The sequence below is a fragment of the Penicillium samsonianum genome (genome assembly GCF_028829775.1).
Source record: "Penicillium samsonianum strain IBT 33392 chromosome Unknown utg000001l_segment0_segment0, whole genome shotgun sequence".
Lineage (NCBI taxonomy): Eukaryota > Fungi > Ascomycota > Eurotiomycetes > Eurotiales > Aspergillaceae > Penicillium > Penicillium samsonianum.
Genome location: NW_026643259.1, coordinates 3,662,337 through 3,682,497, shown reverse-complemented (window position 1 = coordinate 3,682,497; position 20,161 = coordinate 3,662,337). Strand labels below are relative to the sequence as shown.

The 20,161-nt window shown below is 46.2% G+C and overlaps 5 protein-coding genes across 5 annotated transcripts; 2 read left to right on the top strand and 3 right to left on the bottom strand.

Moving 5' to 3' along the window:
* Window positions 1-524: 524 nt before the first annotated feature.
* Window positions 525-5,107, top strand: N7471_001404 (uncharacterized protein; the record flags this gene model as incomplete). The annotated part of the gene is made up of 3 exons (XM_057274125.1): window positions 525-1,193; window positions 1,241-4,575; window positions 4,801-5,107. 3 exons carry the CDS (start codon window positions 525-527, stop codon window positions 5,105-5,107), a joined length of 4,311 nt encoding a protein of 1,436 aa, XP_057142304.1.
* Window positions 5,108-5,455: 348 nt separating this feature from the next.
* N7471_001403 (ankyrin) lies at window positions 5,456-7,361 on the bottom strand (the record flags this gene model as incomplete). The annotated part of the gene is made up of 6 exons (XM_057274124.1): window positions 5,456-5,611; window positions 5,665-6,240; window positions 6,299-6,528; window positions 6,745-6,970; window positions 7,049-7,150; window positions 7,233-7,361. 6 exons carry the CDS (start codon window positions 7,359-7,361, stop codon window positions 5,456-5,458), a joined length of 1,419 nt encoding a protein of 472 aa, XP_057142303.1.
* A 2,513-nt stretch (window positions 7,362-9,874) lies between these two features.
* N7471_001402 (DEAD/DEAH box helicase) lies at window positions 9,875-11,929 on the bottom strand (the record flags this gene model as incomplete). Its single annotated transcript, XM_057274123.1, has 6 exons — window positions 9,875-9,925; window positions 10,020-10,170; window positions 10,226-10,411; window positions 10,467-11,337; window positions 11,409-11,607; window positions 11,726-11,929. 6 exons carry the CDS (start codon window positions 11,927-11,929, stop codon window positions 9,875-9,877), a joined length of 1,662 nt encoding a protein of 553 aa, XP_057142302.1.
* Window positions 11,930-12,175: 246 nt separating this feature from the next.
* Window positions 12,176-13,179, bottom strand: N7471_001401 (helicase; the record flags this gene model as incomplete). Its single annotated transcript, XM_057274122.1, has 3 exons — window positions 12,176-12,375; window positions 12,475-12,817; window positions 12,868-13,179. 3 exons carry the CDS (start codon window positions 13,177-13,179, stop codon window positions 12,176-12,178), a joined length of 855 nt encoding a protein of 284 aa, XP_057142301.1.
* A 529-nt stretch (window positions 13,180-13,708) lies between these two features.
* Window positions 13,709-17,143, top strand: N7471_001400 (uncharacterized protein; the record flags this gene model as incomplete). Its single annotated transcript, XM_057274121.1, is given in 8 exon segments — window positions 13,709-13,969; window positions 14,120-14,312; window positions 14,368-14,745; window positions 14,819-15,397; window positions 15,465-15,576; window positions 15,639-15,711; window positions 15,730-15,893; window positions 15,949-17,143. The coding sequence occupies 8 exon segments, from the start codon at window positions 13,709-13,711 to the stop codon at window positions 17,141-17,143; spliced, it is 2,955 nt and encodes a 984-aa protein (XP_057142300.1).
* Window positions 17,144-20,161: the final 3,018 nt, after the last annotated feature.

The window sequence follows — 20,161 nt, the reverse complement described above, 5'->3', positions numbered from 1 at the left end:
TCACGCTGGCTATAACACTGACACCGGAAAAAGACACCCAAAAAGACACCCAAAAAGACATGGTTAAATCCTCTGATCCCAATAGACTCTATAGGAACTATTTAACATTACATGAAAGGAAAATCTCAAGCTCGAACCATACACTCAACAAAGGAGGCCCTGAGTAAGCCTTGTTGTCATCACGTGAGGCAACCCAATACTAACCGCCTCAGCTGAACTACTATTATTGGATTGCACTGTTCTTGCTGCATTTGCAAAGCTACAGCCACATGGTATCCCATGATTGGCAAAGAACTAGACAGTAGATCCCCTGGGTGGAGTCATTTGGCCCACCGAGCATTCTATTGGCTGTTTGATCTTAGGCGCCGAGCTCAGCCCCGCGATCTCTTGCCCATATATTTTGTACGGAGTACCGCCTCCCCTAGCGAACTGTTTGCCTGGAAACATCCTTTGTTGACAAGCTCAGCATCCCATAACCCGAGGTCCTCATTCTATACCTTTAAACCTGAAAACCAAAGCGGAATATGGGTAGATTTAAGAAACACTTCGAGAATCTAACACAACGGACAAAGAAGAATACCAAGACTGATGGAGCACATGGAGACTTCCATGATGTCTCTTCGACCGCAGAGTCAAATGTGTCTGACCCTTCTGAATTATCGATTGCGGCAAACCATGTAAATCCTTCTGGCCCTGCTGAAAACCTTGACAAGCTCTCCAAGCCTGCTTCACTGAATTGCAATGCCACTACGGTCTCAAGTCTTCCTGAATCCCGCCAGCCCGAGCAGAGCATACCTGACTTATCGTCTTCTGAGACGACTCCAACCTCGTTAATTGACAGCCAAGATCCCTGGGCTTTGGCATATGAAATCTTGCAGAAACGAGAGCCGAAGTTGGTCGAAGATTACCAGACGCACTTGAGTTTCGTGCAGTGCAACAGCTCAGTGGAAGCAGTGGAAGTGGGCGCAGATCTTTCGAATCCGCGGTCAGTCGAGTCAGTGATGACGCAGTTGCTGGAAGACCGGGAGAAGAAGCAGTGGCAAGTCTCACTTCTGGGAAAGGATGTGAAGATACGAGAACAAACCGAAAAACTGGCTAAGTTTCTCCTCTGGGCCGACCCAGTCGTGAAGAACGCCGTTAGTACTCAACCATATGCAGCGTTGGCATGGGCTGGTGTCTCGTTGCTTTTACCTGTAAGGCAAGACAACCCCCTATGGTCTATCAATGCTGACCCAGATAGCTACTTTCAAGCAGTACCACTGCCAATCTGGCGATGCTCAAAGGCTTTGATTCAATCCACGATATTCAGATGCTCTGGAACATCTGCGAGAAGAGATACCTACAGTCCGAGCATAGGGATGAGTATCAAGATCTCATCACCCCCCTTGCTACACTCTACTCTCATATCATCGAATACCAAGCACGTGCTATCTGTCATTCCTCTAAAGCCCAACTCTCCCGCGCATGGAAGAACATAGCCGGTGAAAGCGATTGGGATGAAATGATATCAAAAATCAAGCAATCAAGCGAGACTTGTAGCTCCCATCTCCCTTATCTCGAATTAGAGGAGAATCGCAATCACCGAGATCGTCAGCTGCAGGAGATGAGAGAGTCTCGGACTATTCTTGATGAGATTTGCAATGTCCTAAAAGCGGACACAAGTCGGACCCAGAAGAATTATGAAGACCAGAACGAGCGAGATCTTCTTCAAACACTTACGTCCGACTACGAAGATGACAAGAGTTATAATCCACTGAGAGTCCCAGGCACATGCGAATGGTTCTTTCAGGGTAACGAATTTCGAAACTGGCGCGACAGCGACAGTTCTAGTCTTCTGTGGATTTCCGCCGGCCCTGGTTGTGGAAAGTCGGTATTATCGCGGACTCTTATCGATGAGAACCGGCTTTCTACAAACATCACGACATCAACAATCTGCTATTTCTTTTTCAAGGATGGAGATGAGCGTCGTGTGTCAGCTACCAATGCTTTGTGCGCATTGCTTCACCAGCTTTTCACCCACGATCCGACGGGCACACTGATCCAAAATGCAGTCATCAGCCACAAAAATCACGGTACGAATCTAGCACAGAACTTCTCCGAACTGTGGCGTCTTTTTATCCAATGTGTCAGCTCGCCAGAGCTTGGAGAGGTGGTTTGTGTCCTTGATGCCCTGGATGAGTGCAATGTTGATAGCATGCGGCAATTACTCGGTAATCTGAAGGAGCTCTACTCGAAACGCCAACTTTCATCCTCAACCTCAAAACTGAAGTTCCTGATCACGAGTCGCCCTTATGATAGTTTGGAGGCGTCGTTTCATGATTTCCCTGATACAAATGCTTTTTTGCATTTTGACGGAGATGATAGGTCTGCCGACATCAGCAACGACATAGGTCTGGTTATCGATGCAAAACTACAGAACTTCGCCCGAAACTTTCGGGAGAGCGACCGTCAAATGATTTCCAATCAGATCAAGGGCATGAAGAATCGCACTTACCTCTGGCTACACCTCACATTCGACATCATTGAGCAGAGCCCAAGTGAGTATAAGCGACGATCCGATATCAAAGAACTCCTCTCCGAGCTACCTTCGGAGGTCTCAGACGCATATGAAAAGATCCTAGACCGGAGCAGGAACGAGGTTCAGACAAAAACTCTTCTTGAAATTGTTTTGGCTGCAGCACGACCTCTATCACTTGATGAAGCCAATATAGCCCTGACGATGGCTTTGGAAAAGGATGGTTTCGATTCTTACGACGATCTGGAGGCAGATTTATGGCCAAGAGATGACTTCAAAAGCGTCGTGAAAAATCTATGCGGTCTCTTCATCAATGTGTACGATTCGAAGTTGTTTTTCATTCATTTGACAGCGAGAGAGTTTCTCACTGATCCCCTTCAAAGTGGAAAGTGGAAGGGACGGCTGAGTATGACACAGTCACACACGAAGATGGCGCTGCTGTGTCTATCATACTTGCCACATCTAGATTGGCAAGGATCGGCGAAGGAAACCAGGGCGAAGTTTCCGTTGGCTCAGTACTCAGCCCAGCATTGGATGGATCATTCACGACCTACGGAGACAGAGGAGGAAGTTCTGGCAAGTGTCGAGAGGTTTTTCGTTCAACAAAATACAGCATACGCAGATTGGTTGAACCTCTTTGACCCAGATATCCCTTCAAAAAAGGAGCCGCAGCAAGCTCGAAGCTACAAAATAGGGACTCCACTATATTATGCATCATTTTTCGGTCTCCAACAAACAGCACAACGCCTATTAGCCAAGGGCGCGGAAATCAACGCACCGGGCGGCCTATATGGAAATGCACTCCATAGGGCTTCCGCTGCCGGCCACGAAGGGATTGTGCAGCTGCTATTAGCCAAGGGCGCGGACATCAACGCGCCGGGCTTTTTTGGAAATGCACTCCAGAGGGCTTCCTCTGCCGGCCACGAAGGGATTGTGCAGCTTCTATTAGCCAAGGGCGCGGACGTCAACACACTGGACGGATTTAATGGAAATGCACTCCAGCAAGCTTCCGCTGAAGGCCACGAAGGGATTGTGCAGCTACTATTAGCCAACGGCGCAGACATCAACGCGCCGGGCTTTTTTGGAAATGCACTCCAGAGGGCTTCCGCTGCCGGCCACGAAGGGATTGTGCAGCTTCTATTAGCCAAGGGCGCGGACGTCAACGCACCGGACGGACTTAATGGAAATGCACTCCAGCAAGCTTCCGCTGAAGGCCACGAAGGGATTGTGCAGCTACTATTAGCCAACGGCGCAGACATCACCGCGCCGGGCTTTTTTGGAAACGCACTCCAGAGGGCTTCCGCTGCCGGCCACGAAGGGATTGTGCAGCTGCTATTAGCCAAGGGCGCAGACGTCAACGTACCGGGTAAGTATGGAAGTGAACTCCAGCGAGCTTCCGCTGAAGGCCACGAAGGGATTGTGCAGCTGCTATTAGCCAAGGGCGCGGACATCAACGGGCAGGGTGGCGAGTATGGAAATGCACTCCAGAATGCTTCCGCTAGAGGCCACGAAGGGATTGTGCAGCTGCTATTAGCCAAGGGCGCGAACATCAACGGGCAGGGTGGCGAGTATAAAAATGCACTCCAGGATGCTTCCGCTGAAGGCCACGAAGGGATTGTGCAGCTACTATTAGCCAAGGGCGCGGATATCAACGCGCAGGGCGACTTTTATGGAAATGCACTCCAGGCTGCTTCCGCTAGAGGCCACGAAGAGATTGTGCAGCTGCTATTAGCCAAGGGCGCGGACATCAACGCCCAGGGTGGCGAGTATAGAAATGCACTCCAGGCTGCTTCCGCTGGAGGCCACAAAGGGATTGTGCAGCTGCTATTAGCCAAGGGCGCGGACATCAACGCCCAGGGTGGCGAGTATGGAAATGCACTCCAGGCTGCTTCCGTTGGAGGCCACAAAGGGATTGTGCAGCTGCTATTAGCCAAGGGCGCGGACATCAACGCGCAGTCCATCGTCAACCCCCAAGCGCCTCTCTACTTGACACGCCATCCTCACCAGCGCCTCTCTCCACGACGCGCCAACCGGCCAGGCCAGACACCCATCTACAAACGGTACCACCTACGCAGTTTCTAAACAAGCACACGGCCTCAACATGCCCCCTCTCTCTTCGGCAGTCACCTCGACACGCGGAATTTTCGCTCCGTCACGCGCTATCATCCCAACAACGTGCCCTTCCTTCGACGGTCACCCCCCTCAGTACCTCTCCATCGACGTACACCTTCGTCAGTGCCTCTAATATTTAACTCACCTCACCTTCACCCGCTTCATACGCGCAGCATATCTCCCAGCAGCAGTTTCGCAGAGCCTAAGCTCTTAGAGCTCGTTCCAATCCTTACCGGCGAAACTAACTTCGCATCGTGGTCAACTGCACTTAAGTACGCTCCCGGCACTCGGGATCCTACTTTTTTGAGATGCTCACCGGCAAACAACCTCAATCCCGTCAACGCCAAATCAGCGAGCGCGGTCAACGTTCTGGCCCCAGTTCCGGCCACCAACCCCGCTACAACCAATGCCGTCACCGGCAACCCCTTCATACGTTACAACAACCTTTTCAACAACCGAGGTTCAACAAGAACATTTTAGCATCTATATGAAAACAAAGTCTAAAGCTCGAACTATATATTCTAAACAAATGCTAAAGCAGCAGCGACTGTCAAGCCATTTGGTCACCCCCCGAAACAGACCAGCTGTATTTGTCGCCTCTCTTCGTTCCTTTGCTCAAATTCGATTGTTCACGTAATTGTTCCATCTGCAATTTGGCCTGCTGGATGGTTGGCGGCTCAGCTGACGTATTTGTCACTATATTCCTCTTCTGGCTTTTCCTTCTGCCAAAGGCATATTCCTTTAGCGTGCTCGCATTGTAAGCGATGACTGCAAAGAATCCGGATATGAAAATAGAAACCCCAACTGAAACCATGGAAAAGCGAATTATCAGATAGTGCTCGATACCACAGATAGTAGATAGTAGGGTGAGAACTTGCAGATAATGGGGAATATCATGCGTCCTTGGAAGCGGACGTCACCACCTACGTGGGGGAAATCGGATATGTCCAACGCGAGCAGACTGGTTATGAAAGAGGCGGGGAGCTGCGAATATATCAGATATGAACATGTGAGGACCAGCAGGAATATGCACTTACGAAGAGAATTGTCACCACCGTGAAAATCATAATCGTCTCACCCTGCTTTGAAGTATCTTCACTTTGCTTTCGTGCAAACTGGGCTTTGACGATATTGGCTTGCTTCTGTTTTAGGTCGAGCAGCATGTCAATGGCCTTTTGCACAAACTCGGCCTCATTGACCATTTCCGTAAGCTCTTTCTTGACCTCGGAGGGTGTGTTACAGGTAAACGTGGCATCTGGGTTGGATCCGTCGTTCCAGATTTGCTTCCAAACACTTTCTTGGTCTAGGGCCAGAAATTTTAGCATGTTGAGCTCATCATAAATATCCTTGACCTCTCGGAGTATCTCTGTCTCGCCGGCGATGTCGCCATAAGAGTTTTTTGTCTCTCTTCCTTGCCAAGATCCATGATTTCTTTTGAACAAGCGACCAATGAGTCCGATCTCCTTCTTGGCATTCTGGTTTCCATCCGGTCCCTTGTTCTCTGCTGGCGGCTTGCTGGAGCATTCGTTGGCGTTTACTTGATCCTCATCGTCTGTCGCTATACCATCAAGTGACTTTTGAAATTCATCGAATAAGTGCGCTTCCTTGTCACGCTTTTTTTGCAATTGTTAGTCCAAACCCACACTTTCTGAGATTCCTGGCTCTGCTTACCACGTTCAAGATAGCCGCCCGATAGACGCCCAAAGGCGATTTATTGTTCCCCAATACTTCAACATATTGCTTGTTGAAAAAGCTCGTAGCCGTACTGAGGATCAGTTCTTGAATGTTCTCAACTGATATTGAAGAGTTCTTTTCCTGGGCTCGCAGATCGTTCAAGCCCCGTTGAAGAAAACTGCTTTCTTTCTCGTCTATCTCGTTTGTTGTGCTTGTGATAATGGTCTCTAGTGTAACGGAAACTTAGACAGACAGCTGTATTGAAAATAAGGCATCCGAAGGCCATACTTCGTCAAGTATCCAAAGCCAGAGCTGATTCACGATGAAAATCTTCCGTATATCATCTTTTGTTTGAGCTTGATCGTTCGGTTTTCGGTTCTCCACCACCTCTGATTTTGCGTCGCTCTCGCTTTATGTCTGTTTGAGCTTTGGGTCTGTGCTACGCCACAGCACTTGATCCTTGTCTCTTGTCGTGGTGTCTTCAAGGGATGAATAGTAATACTGATCGAGGGTCATGGAGTCATGGAAAAGTTGTTGTCCTTGGGTATTCTGAGCAGTGTGGGTCTTCTTGGTCTGGGTAGCAGTCGCGCTCTTAGTCTGTTGGACTGAGCCTGTGTCTGTATTGTGAGCGAGTTCGACTGGACACTTCTTCCAAAACAGATAGGGCATCTACCGAGAAATATCAGTCATATGAAAAAGAGAGAAACGAAAAAGGAAAAGGTTATAAGGGACAAAATAATGACCCACATATAAAGCACTTCTGCCGAGTTTCGAAATCTGGTCAGATCGATTATTGGTCTCAGTCACGGTAGCCTGATTATCGCCAGCTGTCTTAGACCGCTGATAATGCTGATTTTGAGGTTAGTATACTGACATTGAAGATCGGGTGATTTATCCCAGCCAGCGCAATGATTTGCTGGTCTCTACTTACAAGACACTGTGGTTTCATGTAGGACATGCTTCCACCGGCAGGTAGTTCAGCCCAACTTTTGCGCACAAATTGAGCCCAGGGGCGGTGATCTTTATTCTTGATCTGTTGATCTTGGGAAATTCGAATCATGAGTTCCTAATTCGAGTTAGCACCGAATCTGACCAGCAGTGGCAGCAGTACTTCGACACAGCGCAGCTAATAGAAAGACGGTCAGCGAATAAACAATAATAAGCGTGACGATTCCCTTCATGCTACTAACATTGTTTGCAGGGATGTGAATCTATCTCAAGTCTGGCACTCTCTGTTTTTCGGAACCGGATTTGTCCTGCCTACCCAACGCAGCAGTGGTCTCTCGCTTTTGGGGTATATATTTCGAGGACTCTCTCGGGCTAGAAACCACTGCCTTGAGCAAACTGAGATCGAGATATCGACCGGGCTTCATAATTTTCTGAGGACCTTCGTCATATATAATAGCGGCCATTGAGCGCTTGAGCTGGATGGAGGCCTGGTGCTCTTCATGGTAGAAGTCCAGCACTGTCCCCTCTAGCAAGCCGTGATCCTGGCGCGAAAATTGAAACTTCGGTAGGTGTTCTTCGTATCTCGAAGCATGATCCTTCCGGAGAGGAGGGGGATTCTCGAGGGCCTCCTTAATGATGTTACCGACTGGACCACCCTGTTCTCACTTGGAGATGATTTCCTGTCCCTTTTCAATGTGATTTCCGCTGAGGTACCACCAGTTGGAAACAAGCCACCAAACAACAACAGGCAACTTGTGGTACATAGCCAAGTGAAACACATCCAACCCACTTGTTTCAGAGGAATCAGGGCGTGGTATCGATTTGAGAAAGCGTGCGAAGTAAGTTTCCTCCCCTAGGGCCTCGAATTGCGCAGCCAGCTCCAGGACAAGGTTTGCATCATCGTGTAATATGTTGGAAAAGAAGCTGGTCTTGTCGATGTTCTTACCTAATCTCTTCCATAGAAAGCGCTCCATTTGACAATGAGTTTCCGTGGTTCTCAATACTGCCAGGGAGATTGGGGTTTAGCCATCACGTTGCTACCGAATAATGGCACTCATACACCGTCTTCTTCGTGGAGAATATCAGGTAAGACAGCGATCTTCTCAGTCTCCGTTCCTAGGATAACAGGCAGATAGGCTGTAGGGGATGCACCGAGCCAGACCACAATATTTCTCACCAACTCGATATGATTATATTTAACGGCCAAGTGCAAAGGGGCAATGTTCTGCTCGGTTGGGGCTAGTGTGCAAAGTCCGTTCAAGAGCAGTTGCTCTAAGATTGTAGTATGCCCACCTAGCGCCGCCACGTGCGCCTAAGAAGCTCCTCCTCTTTCCCACGTCGGAGTTTACAGACTCGGTATTTTGCTTATGCATTTGCTAACCAGTTCATCTTATCCATTCAAGATAGCCCAGTATAGGATTGCCTCTTCATACTCATTAATCTCGTCAGAATTCCCATCCTCGATCGCTCCATCGGCCAGTTCCGAAAGAAAACGCCCAACAACTCTAATCCCCTCAATTCCAGAACAAAAAAGGTCAACTCTAGCCTTTGAGGTTATTCTACAATTTATTGTTAGATGTCTTGTTCTATTTGTGCTGTGACTCCATACCTAGAAGGACGAAAAGAATTAACCACAAAATATAATATACGTGCAGCGAAAAGGGCGTATTTCGATACAGTCCAGATGTCATTTCCGAAATATATATCCATAATCTAGTCTCAACGTCCCAGATAGATACCAATGAGACTGCCATAGCGGCAGTATATATAAAGCCTGGACGTTATCAAATTAACTAAAAAGACCATCATAGTTATGTGTTTTATATGCCTTACCACCAGGCCTTCGGTACTAGACACATCTTGACTAACGAAAGGTCTAACTAGCTAGAACAGAACAAAAAAATATAAAAATATAAAAACATACAACAGTGAGGATTCGCTGGTGGTCACCCACCCAACTACTAACTCACCGGCGTGTGGCTTAAGTACGGCTGAGCGGACGGGAAGCCCTGTTTTCCACACCCTATGGTCGTATGTATCGTTTTATGTGTAGGAAAGAATCATACCTAGATTGGGGGCGAGGCTGAACTGAACTGTAGGTGGTTTGGTGATACGAGGGTGAAAATGGAGGTAGTGTAGATAGTGCGAGGAAGATGCGACCACACTAACCTCCTTAAATAAATTAGAATGTATTGAAAGAAAGTGAAAGGGAAAGACACCTATAGATTAAGCTAAGCTAGCGAGAGAGAGAGAGATTAATCGTAGAGGAGTAAGGTCCTATCTGCCCGAGGTAGAGCCGTAAAATTAACTCTATATGATCGTGCCTTAACTAACTGAGTGAGCTATAACTATATATGGATCAATTAAATTATCTAACCAGCTTATCTTATCTATTTAAGATAGCCTAGGTAGTATAGGATTGCCTCTCCATGCTTATTGATCTCGTTAGACTTCCTATCCTCGATCTCTCTATCGGCCAGTTCCGAAAGAAAACGCTCAACAGATCTGAGCTCCTCGATTCCGGAAAAAGGCTCAACTCTGGCAGGAAACTGAGGGAAATAGATCTCCGCTTCTAACAATTGATCAATATGAAACCAAGATGGCTCACCTCAAAGAATCCAACTCCTAGCTCGTAGTATCACCAGAGCTCTTCTGCTCAAAGCCTTTTATAGCCACCTGTAGCTTATTATTCTGACTAGAAACCACAGACTTTCGTTCATCAAGTAAGTTATCCAAACTTTCATGTGTCCGATACAGGGTCAAGACATACCTCTTCAACTGTCCCCCTCATGATATAACGAGTTATAGTCACATCCTTGGTCTGCCCAAGACGAACCACTCGGCCAATTGCTTGCCGCTCAACCATAGGGTTCCATTGTGGCTCCATTATGTGTACCCTGGTTGCACTTGTGAGGTTCAATCTGTGCATATGTCAGCATCCGACGGAGCGACTAGATTTTCACCTCATGTACTCACCCAACAGCTCCTGTACCAACAGTGATAAGTAATACATTCACTTGAGTGTCGTCGTTGAAGATAGTGAGGGCGCTTCGGCGGTCAGCGCTTGAAATTGAGCCATCGACTCGAGTATAGCCAATTTGGTTATCCCGTAGCATTGCAGCGGCAAGGTCCAAGCTTTTTTTCCAAGCCGAGAACACGATGCTAAGAACGTTGTGAGACCATAGTCCGCCTTCATGTTGTTCAATATTAAGATTACCATTTTTCTTGTGAGGGTTGCGCCATAATTCTGTTCAGCAGAGCATGAAGCTTGGTAGAATACAATGGTTCTGAAACATGCATCGAATCTAGAATTCTGTTCGAGGCGAGGGCTGTTGGTCGGTCTTCATGGTGAGAAGAGTTGGTGGCGGGGATGAGCGGCAGGGTGTTGTCTTTGCATCCCGGACAGATGATGACGCTACTTTTTGATAGAGTAACACAGAGACTGCATAGCAAATGCCGGCACTGTGCAAAAGCTCCCGAGGTGGGGATATTGAGGTCACTGAGAAGTTGAATTTCTCTATTGCAAGATGCACACTGGGCTTCGTTATTCTGTTGGAGAAAAAGGAAGTATTCGTCTAGATCGAGGTCCTGACTTCCCGGGGTTTCGCAGTCTTCGCTTCCACATATTCCATTATTACAGTAGATCCTCAATTGCATTAGCGCCTGGAAAACACTATTCTTGGTGTTTATAGAGGAGCCACTGCTGACAGCCTTATCGAGAGCTGTTCTGTGGTGTTCCACGATATAACTATACCCTTGAGCCTCTGTGGGTGAGAGATCGAGGTAAAGAATTTCGGCTCTCGGTTCCGCAAGGTGGCCGACCTTCTTGGTCCTGCGAAGACAAATACATCCAAGTAATAGACGGAGATTGTCGAAACGCGTCGGGCTATTGCGATAGGATTGGTTGACGATGTATACTCGGAACATTTCCTTATCCCCAAGTAAGGGAAATTGAAGGAAGGAAACCAGGGCACCCAGATCCTCTAGCTTGTTTTGTATTGGAGTGCCAGTCAGGCACCAGCGTCGACTTGCCGATATCCCACACACTGCAGCGTATTGAATTCCAGATCTCGACCGTATGTGGTGAGCTGGACATGAGCGTTAGTTCTGTCGATCCATTCATAAGATTCTCAGTGCAGTGAGCTCAGAAGCTACAAACCCTCATCTAGTACCACACGGAAAAAGTCGGTTTTGTGAAGTAGACCTCTCTTTAGGCGAAACTCAGAAGTCACAGTACCGTATGTTGTCAGCACTATGTCTTTGTGTTCAAAGCTCAAATTTTGTGATTCGCGTGATTGGCCGTGATATCTGCAGGCCACCAGGGTCCCTGGTACGACTCGACTGTAATAGCAATCTCGCTGTTAGTGGCTATGGAAAATATGATAAAGGAAACTCACTCTTTTATCTCTTTAAGCCATTGATTCATAAGTGCTTTGGAAGTCAGCATGAGACCTGATGATTTATCATTTTATTCACGATTTCACCTTCTGAGGGGACAATGATCAATGTTGCCATGGTCTTTTGTTTTGGTGGCAACTCAGGAAATTCTTTATTGGACACCACTGTAGCCTCTGCATGGTTGAGAGTTGTAATAATTGTCGCTAGCGTTGTCAATGTCTTTCCCAAACCCATCTCATCTGCAATGATACCCCCAAAGGGTCCGGCTGATGGCTGTGGCATCTTTGATCCTGTTATGGCATGTCGATAACTAGGAGAAGACTCGATTAGTATACTATGGACTGCACTTCCCTGATATTTTGCCTTCGTCCAACCTACCAAGGCCCCGTAGGGTCGGTAATATCGAGGTTCCACAGAGACATTAAACTTGTGGATTGACCTGTTTCTCGGCGGATCATAAAATCGACACCTTCTCTTTGGTGACTGATCTGGAAAGTTAGCAGCTTTTCCTGCTGAGATAACATTTACCTACGGAAGAAGCGAAACATTCAATCGCTTGTCGGGCTCAATGGGACGGAGATGCTCATGTCCGCCTAGGTTGTTTAGAACGTTTAACAATTCTTCTGCCCGAGGCTGGCCACTAGATAGATTTGCATTCATCGAAATGGGTTGAACTTGGCCCCTCCTCATATCAGTAGCCTCGGTTTCCATGTCGACATCGGAGACATCTGAAAAGGAGATCATGTGGGGGTTGTGATAGGGAATGCCATTGTCAAATCTTGGACATTGAAGAAATAGCCTGGCTGTAGATAAGCATACACCCACACCGTCAATGTGACCGATACTCCCAAAAATGGAGATTTCCACTGTCTTGCTCGAGGACTTCTTGTAGCCCGACTCTGTTAGAGCCTTCCATTCCAAGCTGGTGAGGGCAATCTCTAGTCGTATATTGCCAATACACTGGAGATCCCTCAAAACGCGAGAAACTTCCAGATTTATGAAGCCAATCATTTCATCTGTTGATGGTACACAAACCACAAACTGCTCAGTGCCCGGGAGTACTTCGATGATATGGAAATCTTGACGGTGTTTTTTATAGTTTTGCCCCGAGCAAGGCGACATTAGATCCTCTGGTGGGCCTCCCCAAATTTCGACGTGGACATCACGAATCTGTGACGAGTCAGTTGTTATTTATAGGATTCAAGGTACTTGCAGCATACTGAGCCGTAGCAGACTTCTTCGGAGTTGAATCTGCTTCTATCTTCCTGGACTCGCTCTGCGTCTGATAAATCGGCACCTGGGGTGGAATCATTCTGGGGTTTTGATTCAAAGCCGCTACTTAGACTCGAGCATAGACTGGGTTGATGAATGTGAACAGATCGGCATCCGAGCGAAGACTGAACAGGGGAACAAAATTCTTCGTGGACCTTCAGGCGGGGCTTCTTAAAGCAAGGTTCAAACCTGTCACTTTCATGATGCTCATTCCGGTTTATCGGTCTTTTGTTGAATTTGGCAGGTTGATGGTTTGCCATATTGAGCGTTTTATGTGGAGGCAAATCCGTGTTACAGTAAAGGGGGATGGAGGGGGTATACAAGGAGGTCAGAGAAGGAAGTCTGCTTGTTCTTGCGCTAAGTGCCAGGGGCTGTGCAATCAGTGCCGCGCCCGAAGACTAAGGCGCAGGCAGTGCAGAATACATGTATTTTTCTTCGACCTAAACCTAGATGGTTCGACGAGAAACAATAACAATACACAATGTTATATTTGTAGGGCTGAGGAAGGAAAAAGAAGGGAAAACCAGCGAGACCACCTGACCTCAGTATGTACAACAGTTTTCTCATCCTCAGAACCTTTAACCTCGAGGCTAGATTGATCACTTCTAAATTGGGTCCTATTGGCTAACATCTTTTTCACCGCCACTTGACACGCAGACTGGCAGCTATGCTCAGCCACATATTAGGCCCCGGGGCGCCCGACCGATTACTACATAGGATTCAAGAATATCTCGGAAACATTCGTTCCTCACATATGCCGTCAGTAATTCAGGTGCAATATACGAATCGATGGCGGTAACTGGTGTTTCTTCTTTCCAGCATGTGTTGGCTTCTTTCAAGACCAAACTTGATCCAAAGCTTGTTTCCGAATTTGAGATGACCTCGCTCAAAGACTTGAAGCGCGCAATATCTGTCATCCAGAACAAACAAGCCTCGGAAAGGCGTGTGCAGAACATGCGACGTCTAAGTCGCTTCCTTGAAGGCATGGAACAATACGGAAAGGTTATTGAGGTGTTCCTCAATGTCACGGACTTTCTGGCATTTGTTTGGGTATCTTACTTCTCTTCCATCCCGAATAGTGTCTTACTTCAGTTACTGACCATCTAAAGGGACCGATGAAGTTTCTTCTCCAGGTGAGAAAATCGCTCGGCTTATTAAATGGCTTATCCAGTCAAAATTCCATCTGACAGACGCGACTAGGTCGCTAGTAACTTCACAGAGGCATTCAGCAAGTTGCTTGATACGTACGAGGTTATTGGAGAAAGCCTGCCATTACTCAACAAGTGTCAGGGGGTTCTGGAAAATACTCCTTACGTATATCAAGCATTGGAGTCTATCTATCTCGACATCCTTGAATTTCACGAGCATACGCTCCGCTATTTCACAAAGCCGAGTGAGTTGATGCGTCTCTGTTTGAACCCGAAACAGCTATTGACTCTCCTTGGCAGTGTGGAAGCAGATCTTCCAGGCAACTTGGCCCACTTACAAATCACGATTTGAGCGAATAGTGACCAATTTGAATCGACACAAACAGCTTCTAGAAGGGCGTGTGACATTCTCGCAGCTGGAGAGCGTAATCTCAACTGGATTCAAAACATTGGAAGAATTCGAAAAGCAAAGAGAAGATGAAAAAATATCAAAGCATCGAGCAGTGCAATGTTGGCTCAGAAGTGCCGATGTCGAAACTGACCAGGAAACTCTTGCACGCGTTCGATCTGGTAACCCAGAAACCGGAAATTGGTTGTTTTGCCACGGTCTATTTCAAACTTGGCAAGATTCAATTGCTCCGACCCCGCTCCTTTGGCTAAGTGGTATTCCAGGTGCTGGTATGTCTGAATGGAGTTTGATCAATGAGTTCCGAAAACAACTTTTTGTTAACAATCAAGGTCTGAATGACAGGAAAATCCGTACTCGCCTCATTGATCACCGAGAAATGCCGAAAAGCGACTTCTCAAACGACGGTTTGGTTTTATTGCAGACACGGCGATAAAGAAAGAAACACGTTCATTGCGTTAGCGAGAAGTCTGATCTCCCAGCTGCTACAAAACGATATGGACTTGTTGCCCTACATATACGAGAAGATGTGCTCCAGAGGAGAACAGATTCTTTCCTCGGAAGTGTTAGCAAAGGACTTGCTGGAAACACTTCTCAAAAACTGTCGCGGACTTTATATGATAATTGATGGCGTTGACGAATGTTCCCAGACAGAGGAGAAGAAAATCATTCAATTATTACGCTCTGCAATTGAGATTTCTAACAACGGAGCATGTCACACACGATCTGTCTTCATTTCACAACGCGACGCGGTCACAACAAAGCTTCTGCATGATCTTCCAACAATTGCCATAACATCATCCCATAACCGGACAGATATCATTGCCTTTGTATCATCGTGGGCATTGGAAATTCAGCACAAGTTCTGTATCACCGATGAAGTCAAGAAACGCATAATCGAGCTTGTGGTGGAGAAAGCACAAGGTAAGTTTCGACCTAACAAGTATAATTCCTACAAAACTGTAGAGTAACCTCTGGCTACTTGTACTAGGAATGTTTCTGTTTGCGAAGCTTGTGATGCCATCCTTATTCTCTCAAATTTCACGGGAGAGGTTATTTGAGGAGATTAATAATAAGGGAATCCCAAACGGACTTGAAGATGCGTGAGTAAATTGCTATTCGTCAATAATGTGCTAGAAGACCAGAGTTTTGACCCATTTCACAGTTATTCTCGCATCTTGAGTACTACTATACATCAAACTTCACAACCCGAAGCAATCCAGCTATTGGCATGGCTGGTATGTGCTAAACGCCAGTTAAAATGGCGTGAAATCCAAGCTGCAGTCTCAATCGACCTCGAGGATGAGACTGTAGATTTCCATGGCCGGCAGTGGATGCTGAACTCAAAGGATCTATGTGGTTCGCTTGTTGAAACAAGAACCGATGGCTCCCTCGAACTTGTCCATACGACTGCCAAGTTGTAGGTTTGCCGCTATCCTCTCCAACTCCTTGATATCATATAATCTAATAAATAGCCCTCGTAGCTATTTGATCAACCATGGCATTGTCAACGTCATGCAAGAAGAGCTCAAAATGGCATCTCTTTGTCTAGGTTATCTGGGTCTTCCTGGATTCGAAATGCTCCTCACGGACTCTTCGGTCGAGGATCTTTTGAAGATTGGATATTATGCTTTTCTTGATTATGCAGCTTGTTATTGGCCAGGTCATCTTGAAGCTTCTCTAGTAGGCTGTGTCGATGAGGAAACTGTCAATCCTATAGTTTGTGTTCTTCAAAGGTTTTTGGATTCGCACTACCGAGAACCCGGGGAAATGGTTGAAACTCAACTCCCCACAAATCAGATGCTCGATCAGCTCCAAGAACACAACATTTGGACATCATGGAGATCTTTTACAAAATTACGTCGGGCTTTTATATCTACGCAAAACCAGATCCAATCTTACGGAGAAGATGCAGCCCTAAATGATGCGCTCGACATCCCCGATATTGTCGCACGAGTTCGAGGGACTCTTGAATACGCTGCGTCAAGTTTACTAAATACATGGAACGATCACGATCAGAAAATGTTCAACTTCTTCTATGGAGACGAGGTGTACAAATGTCCTCGGATGAGCTGTGACTATTTTCACCGTGGCTTCAAGTCTCCCGAGGAAAGAGAGGTACACATCCAAAAGCATACTCGTCCGTTTTGCTGCTCCTACCCCGGATGTTTGAGAACAGCTCTTGGGTTCCTTTCCAAAGCTGAGCTACGGAAACATATTGCAAAGACACATGAAACAGCCATTCGAGAAGATCGCAATTTCTCTCCAAATCGGAAGAAGCCAGTTCTGCAATGTAGTGCTTGTCAGCAAGAATTTTTGCAGCCAGCAAAGTTTCGCAATCACCGCTGCGAAAACCGCCGGTCTCTTCAGCAGGTCACTGCCCAAAAACAGCCTGAAAATGGGATACCGATGGTCGACGACCTTAGCACGCTTTCAGCCCAAGATCTTGACCACGTCTCTCGACTGGCAAACGAGATGTTGAATAAAGCCAACCCGGAAGATATAAAGACAATTCAACTGAACCTGTCAAATATGACACCCGAGCAGCGCGATTACCTGGCACGGAAGAACCTCGAACCAATGACTTATTTCTTCCGCTCACAGGCGCTCAACCAGATCAGACGACATCGTCGCGCTCGTCTGGAAAGGGGGAAACTCTCCCAACCATAGACTCGGCTATGCGAGCGATCCACGACGAGTCCAATCCCAGATTAAGGTCAATAAGAGCGGGGGGGGAAACGTTCTCTGTTTCGAAATGGGAGCTGCCGGGCTGATGAACAGTTTTCCCTGTCTAGTTATCCAGGGCATCTATGACTAGTCGGACTCGCGCAAGAACAAAGAGTGGCAAGGGTATATAGCGATAGTGGCAGCTGCATACGCTAAAGACCTTCTATGGAGGATCTCTCTGAACAGAATGGAAGCCGAGAGGATTACTATCATTATATCTGATTAGTCTAGGGTTGTCTTGGGTATTATATTTGAATAGAGATTGACCTAGGGCATTGTATAGGTGTGCTGAAAAGCACTAACCAGCACCTAGACTGAACGTACGAATAATAATAACAACACTATAACGAATAGAAGACACGAGCTTTAACGGATCAGTAATAACGCTGTCGCTAAGCTTTTTATAATTTCGGGTTACACGGAGTAAAAGGATATTATTAATTTAAGACGAGCAGAAGGAACCTAGTTATCGCTAGGCTTTATAGATCGCCAATTACGGCTGAGCGGACGGGGAGCCCTGTTTCCCACACCCTATGGTCGTATATATCATCTTACCTGTGGGAAAATAATCATAGAATGGAGGCGAAATATAGACTATAGGTGGTTTAGTGATACGAGGGTGAAAATAGAGGGAGTATAGATAGTGTGAGAAAGACGCGACTGTACTAACCTCCTTATAAGAATTGGAATGTATAGAAGGAAAGCGAAAGGGAAAGACATATATAGATTAAGCTACGCTGGCGAGAGAGAGAGAGAGAGAGAGATTAATCCTATAGGAGTAAGGTTCTATCTACCTGAGGCAGAGCCGTAATATTAATTCGATATGGTCGTGCCTTAACTAAGTAAGTGAGCTATAAACATACGTGGAAGGTACGCATTTGCTGAGCAGCTTATCTTGTCCATTTAAGATAGCCTAGTGTAGGATTGCCTCTCTGTGTTTATTGATCTTGTCAGACTTTCCATTGCTGGCCATGACTTTTAGCTGAGGAATTATAGGTTTCAAACTTGAAATAACAAAGTGATAAACCTAGAGGATATCCTAATTCCTGAATCGGTCTAAGGATCTCATTGAAAGTGATGCTGGTATCGCCCTGACTAAAACTCTCTACGAACTAGTCGGTGTTTTGAGCTAATTTCCACTATTTTCCTTCCATCGTTATTGATTTTCTACCTGGTCCAGAAAGGTATCAATCTACGGATAGACTTTGAACAATTTTCCTCTGGCCAAATATTGTGGCGCCGTCGGCCCACATGATAGATGTCTGATTTTTACTTCAGCTTATGTCTTCGCAGAATTAGGTATAGATGATATATGCTAGTATTTATAGCGACAACCGAACCTACAGGTATTGAACAAAAGCACCCGTGGACCGTACATATAGGTCTCAGTTACAAGAATACATGTAATTAGTTCCAGATTGCTCTATGAAGTATGAGATATCAATATCGCCGCGGAGATGAATATAGTTTTAACCAGCAATATTTTCAACTGCATGAAAGATTATCGTCCCTTGTTTAACCGTATTTGTGAAGATATCCCGAAATTCTTTAACATTTACTTTTTACTTGAAGCAAAAAGACAAAAACAAAAAATGAAGAGGGCCCGAAGCGCGATTCGAACACGCGGCCTCTCCGAATTTGAGATGTGAACCCAAACGGAGAATCATACCACTAGACCATCCGGGCGGAGGATGAAAAATTATTGTCTCTTTTCAAACCATAATAGTAAATATTTTTCTTCGCTTTAAGAGTCCATAATGACTCCCCCACTCGGATAATCTAACATCTAACCCTCCTGCCTGAGTTTTTACTACCGCCTTCCTAATTATAATTTTGCCAGAATTTCTGCCACTTCAATTTCTTCTGTCATATGTTCTGCCCCCTATATTAATCCTGGTTTATATAGTAAAAAAACATGCATTTTAATCAGAAAATAAATTATATTCTATATGACATAGTGGCTAACTTGGTGCCTAGTGTGGTGCCCGGTGTGGTGCCTGGTGTGGCCGGCTCGGCACCTAATATGGTACTTAGTGTGGTGTCTGCTGTGTTGCTGGGTATGGCTGGGTAGTTATGGTGCTGGGTGTGGTGCCTTGGTGGTACCTAGGTGGGTATAGCGCCTAAGTGAGGTGTGATAAGTGACTTATTTTTATTAGCAGTTGACATATAAAGTGTAGGTACCTGCTGTCATGCTAAGTTTGATATAAAGGCGGTGTATAAAATCAGAAGGCGGTGAGGGGAATGGTGGAAAACTAGAGTCAAGGTAATAGCGGTACCCAGTTAGGAAGGTGCACCTAAAAATCCAGGCGGGGGTCGGTAAGATTATCAATACCCTACTTTTATTTGAATGAAGCAAAAATATAAAAACAAAAAGAAGACGGCCCGAAGCGCGATTCGAACACGCGGCCTCTCCGAATTTGAGATGTGAACCCAAACGGAGAATCATACCACTAGACCATCCGGGCGGAGGATATAATGTGGAGCTGAGTTGGATCTACGTGTCCATAGAGGTACTCTTGGGTATTCGTATAGCCCAATAGATCCTGAAACAATACCTTGTCTAAAAATGTAGAAGTAGAGCTGTGCAAATACACCACAACTTCTCATTTCCGGACTATTTGTAAACCCTCCGCCCATAACAAATATAGATCGGCCACATGTGCTGTTTATATATGTCATGGAAAAGCGGAAGAAATTTGGCGCCCCACTCTATTTGGATGGATCTTCAGAAGATTCCATGGATTCTGTATAAATTATAACAAATGCCTATGTTTTATACCTAGCACAAAGTGACGTACTTAGTGGCTGTTACCACATATGTATGTAGAGTAGATGTAGTAGACTCGTACAGTCTTCCTCTTCACCTCTTCCATAGTCCCAATAGATTCCCAAGGTCGTATTGCCTCATTATCTCATGGTCTCTACTAGCCCTAACAGCATTATCGTGTCGTTGATTGGAGC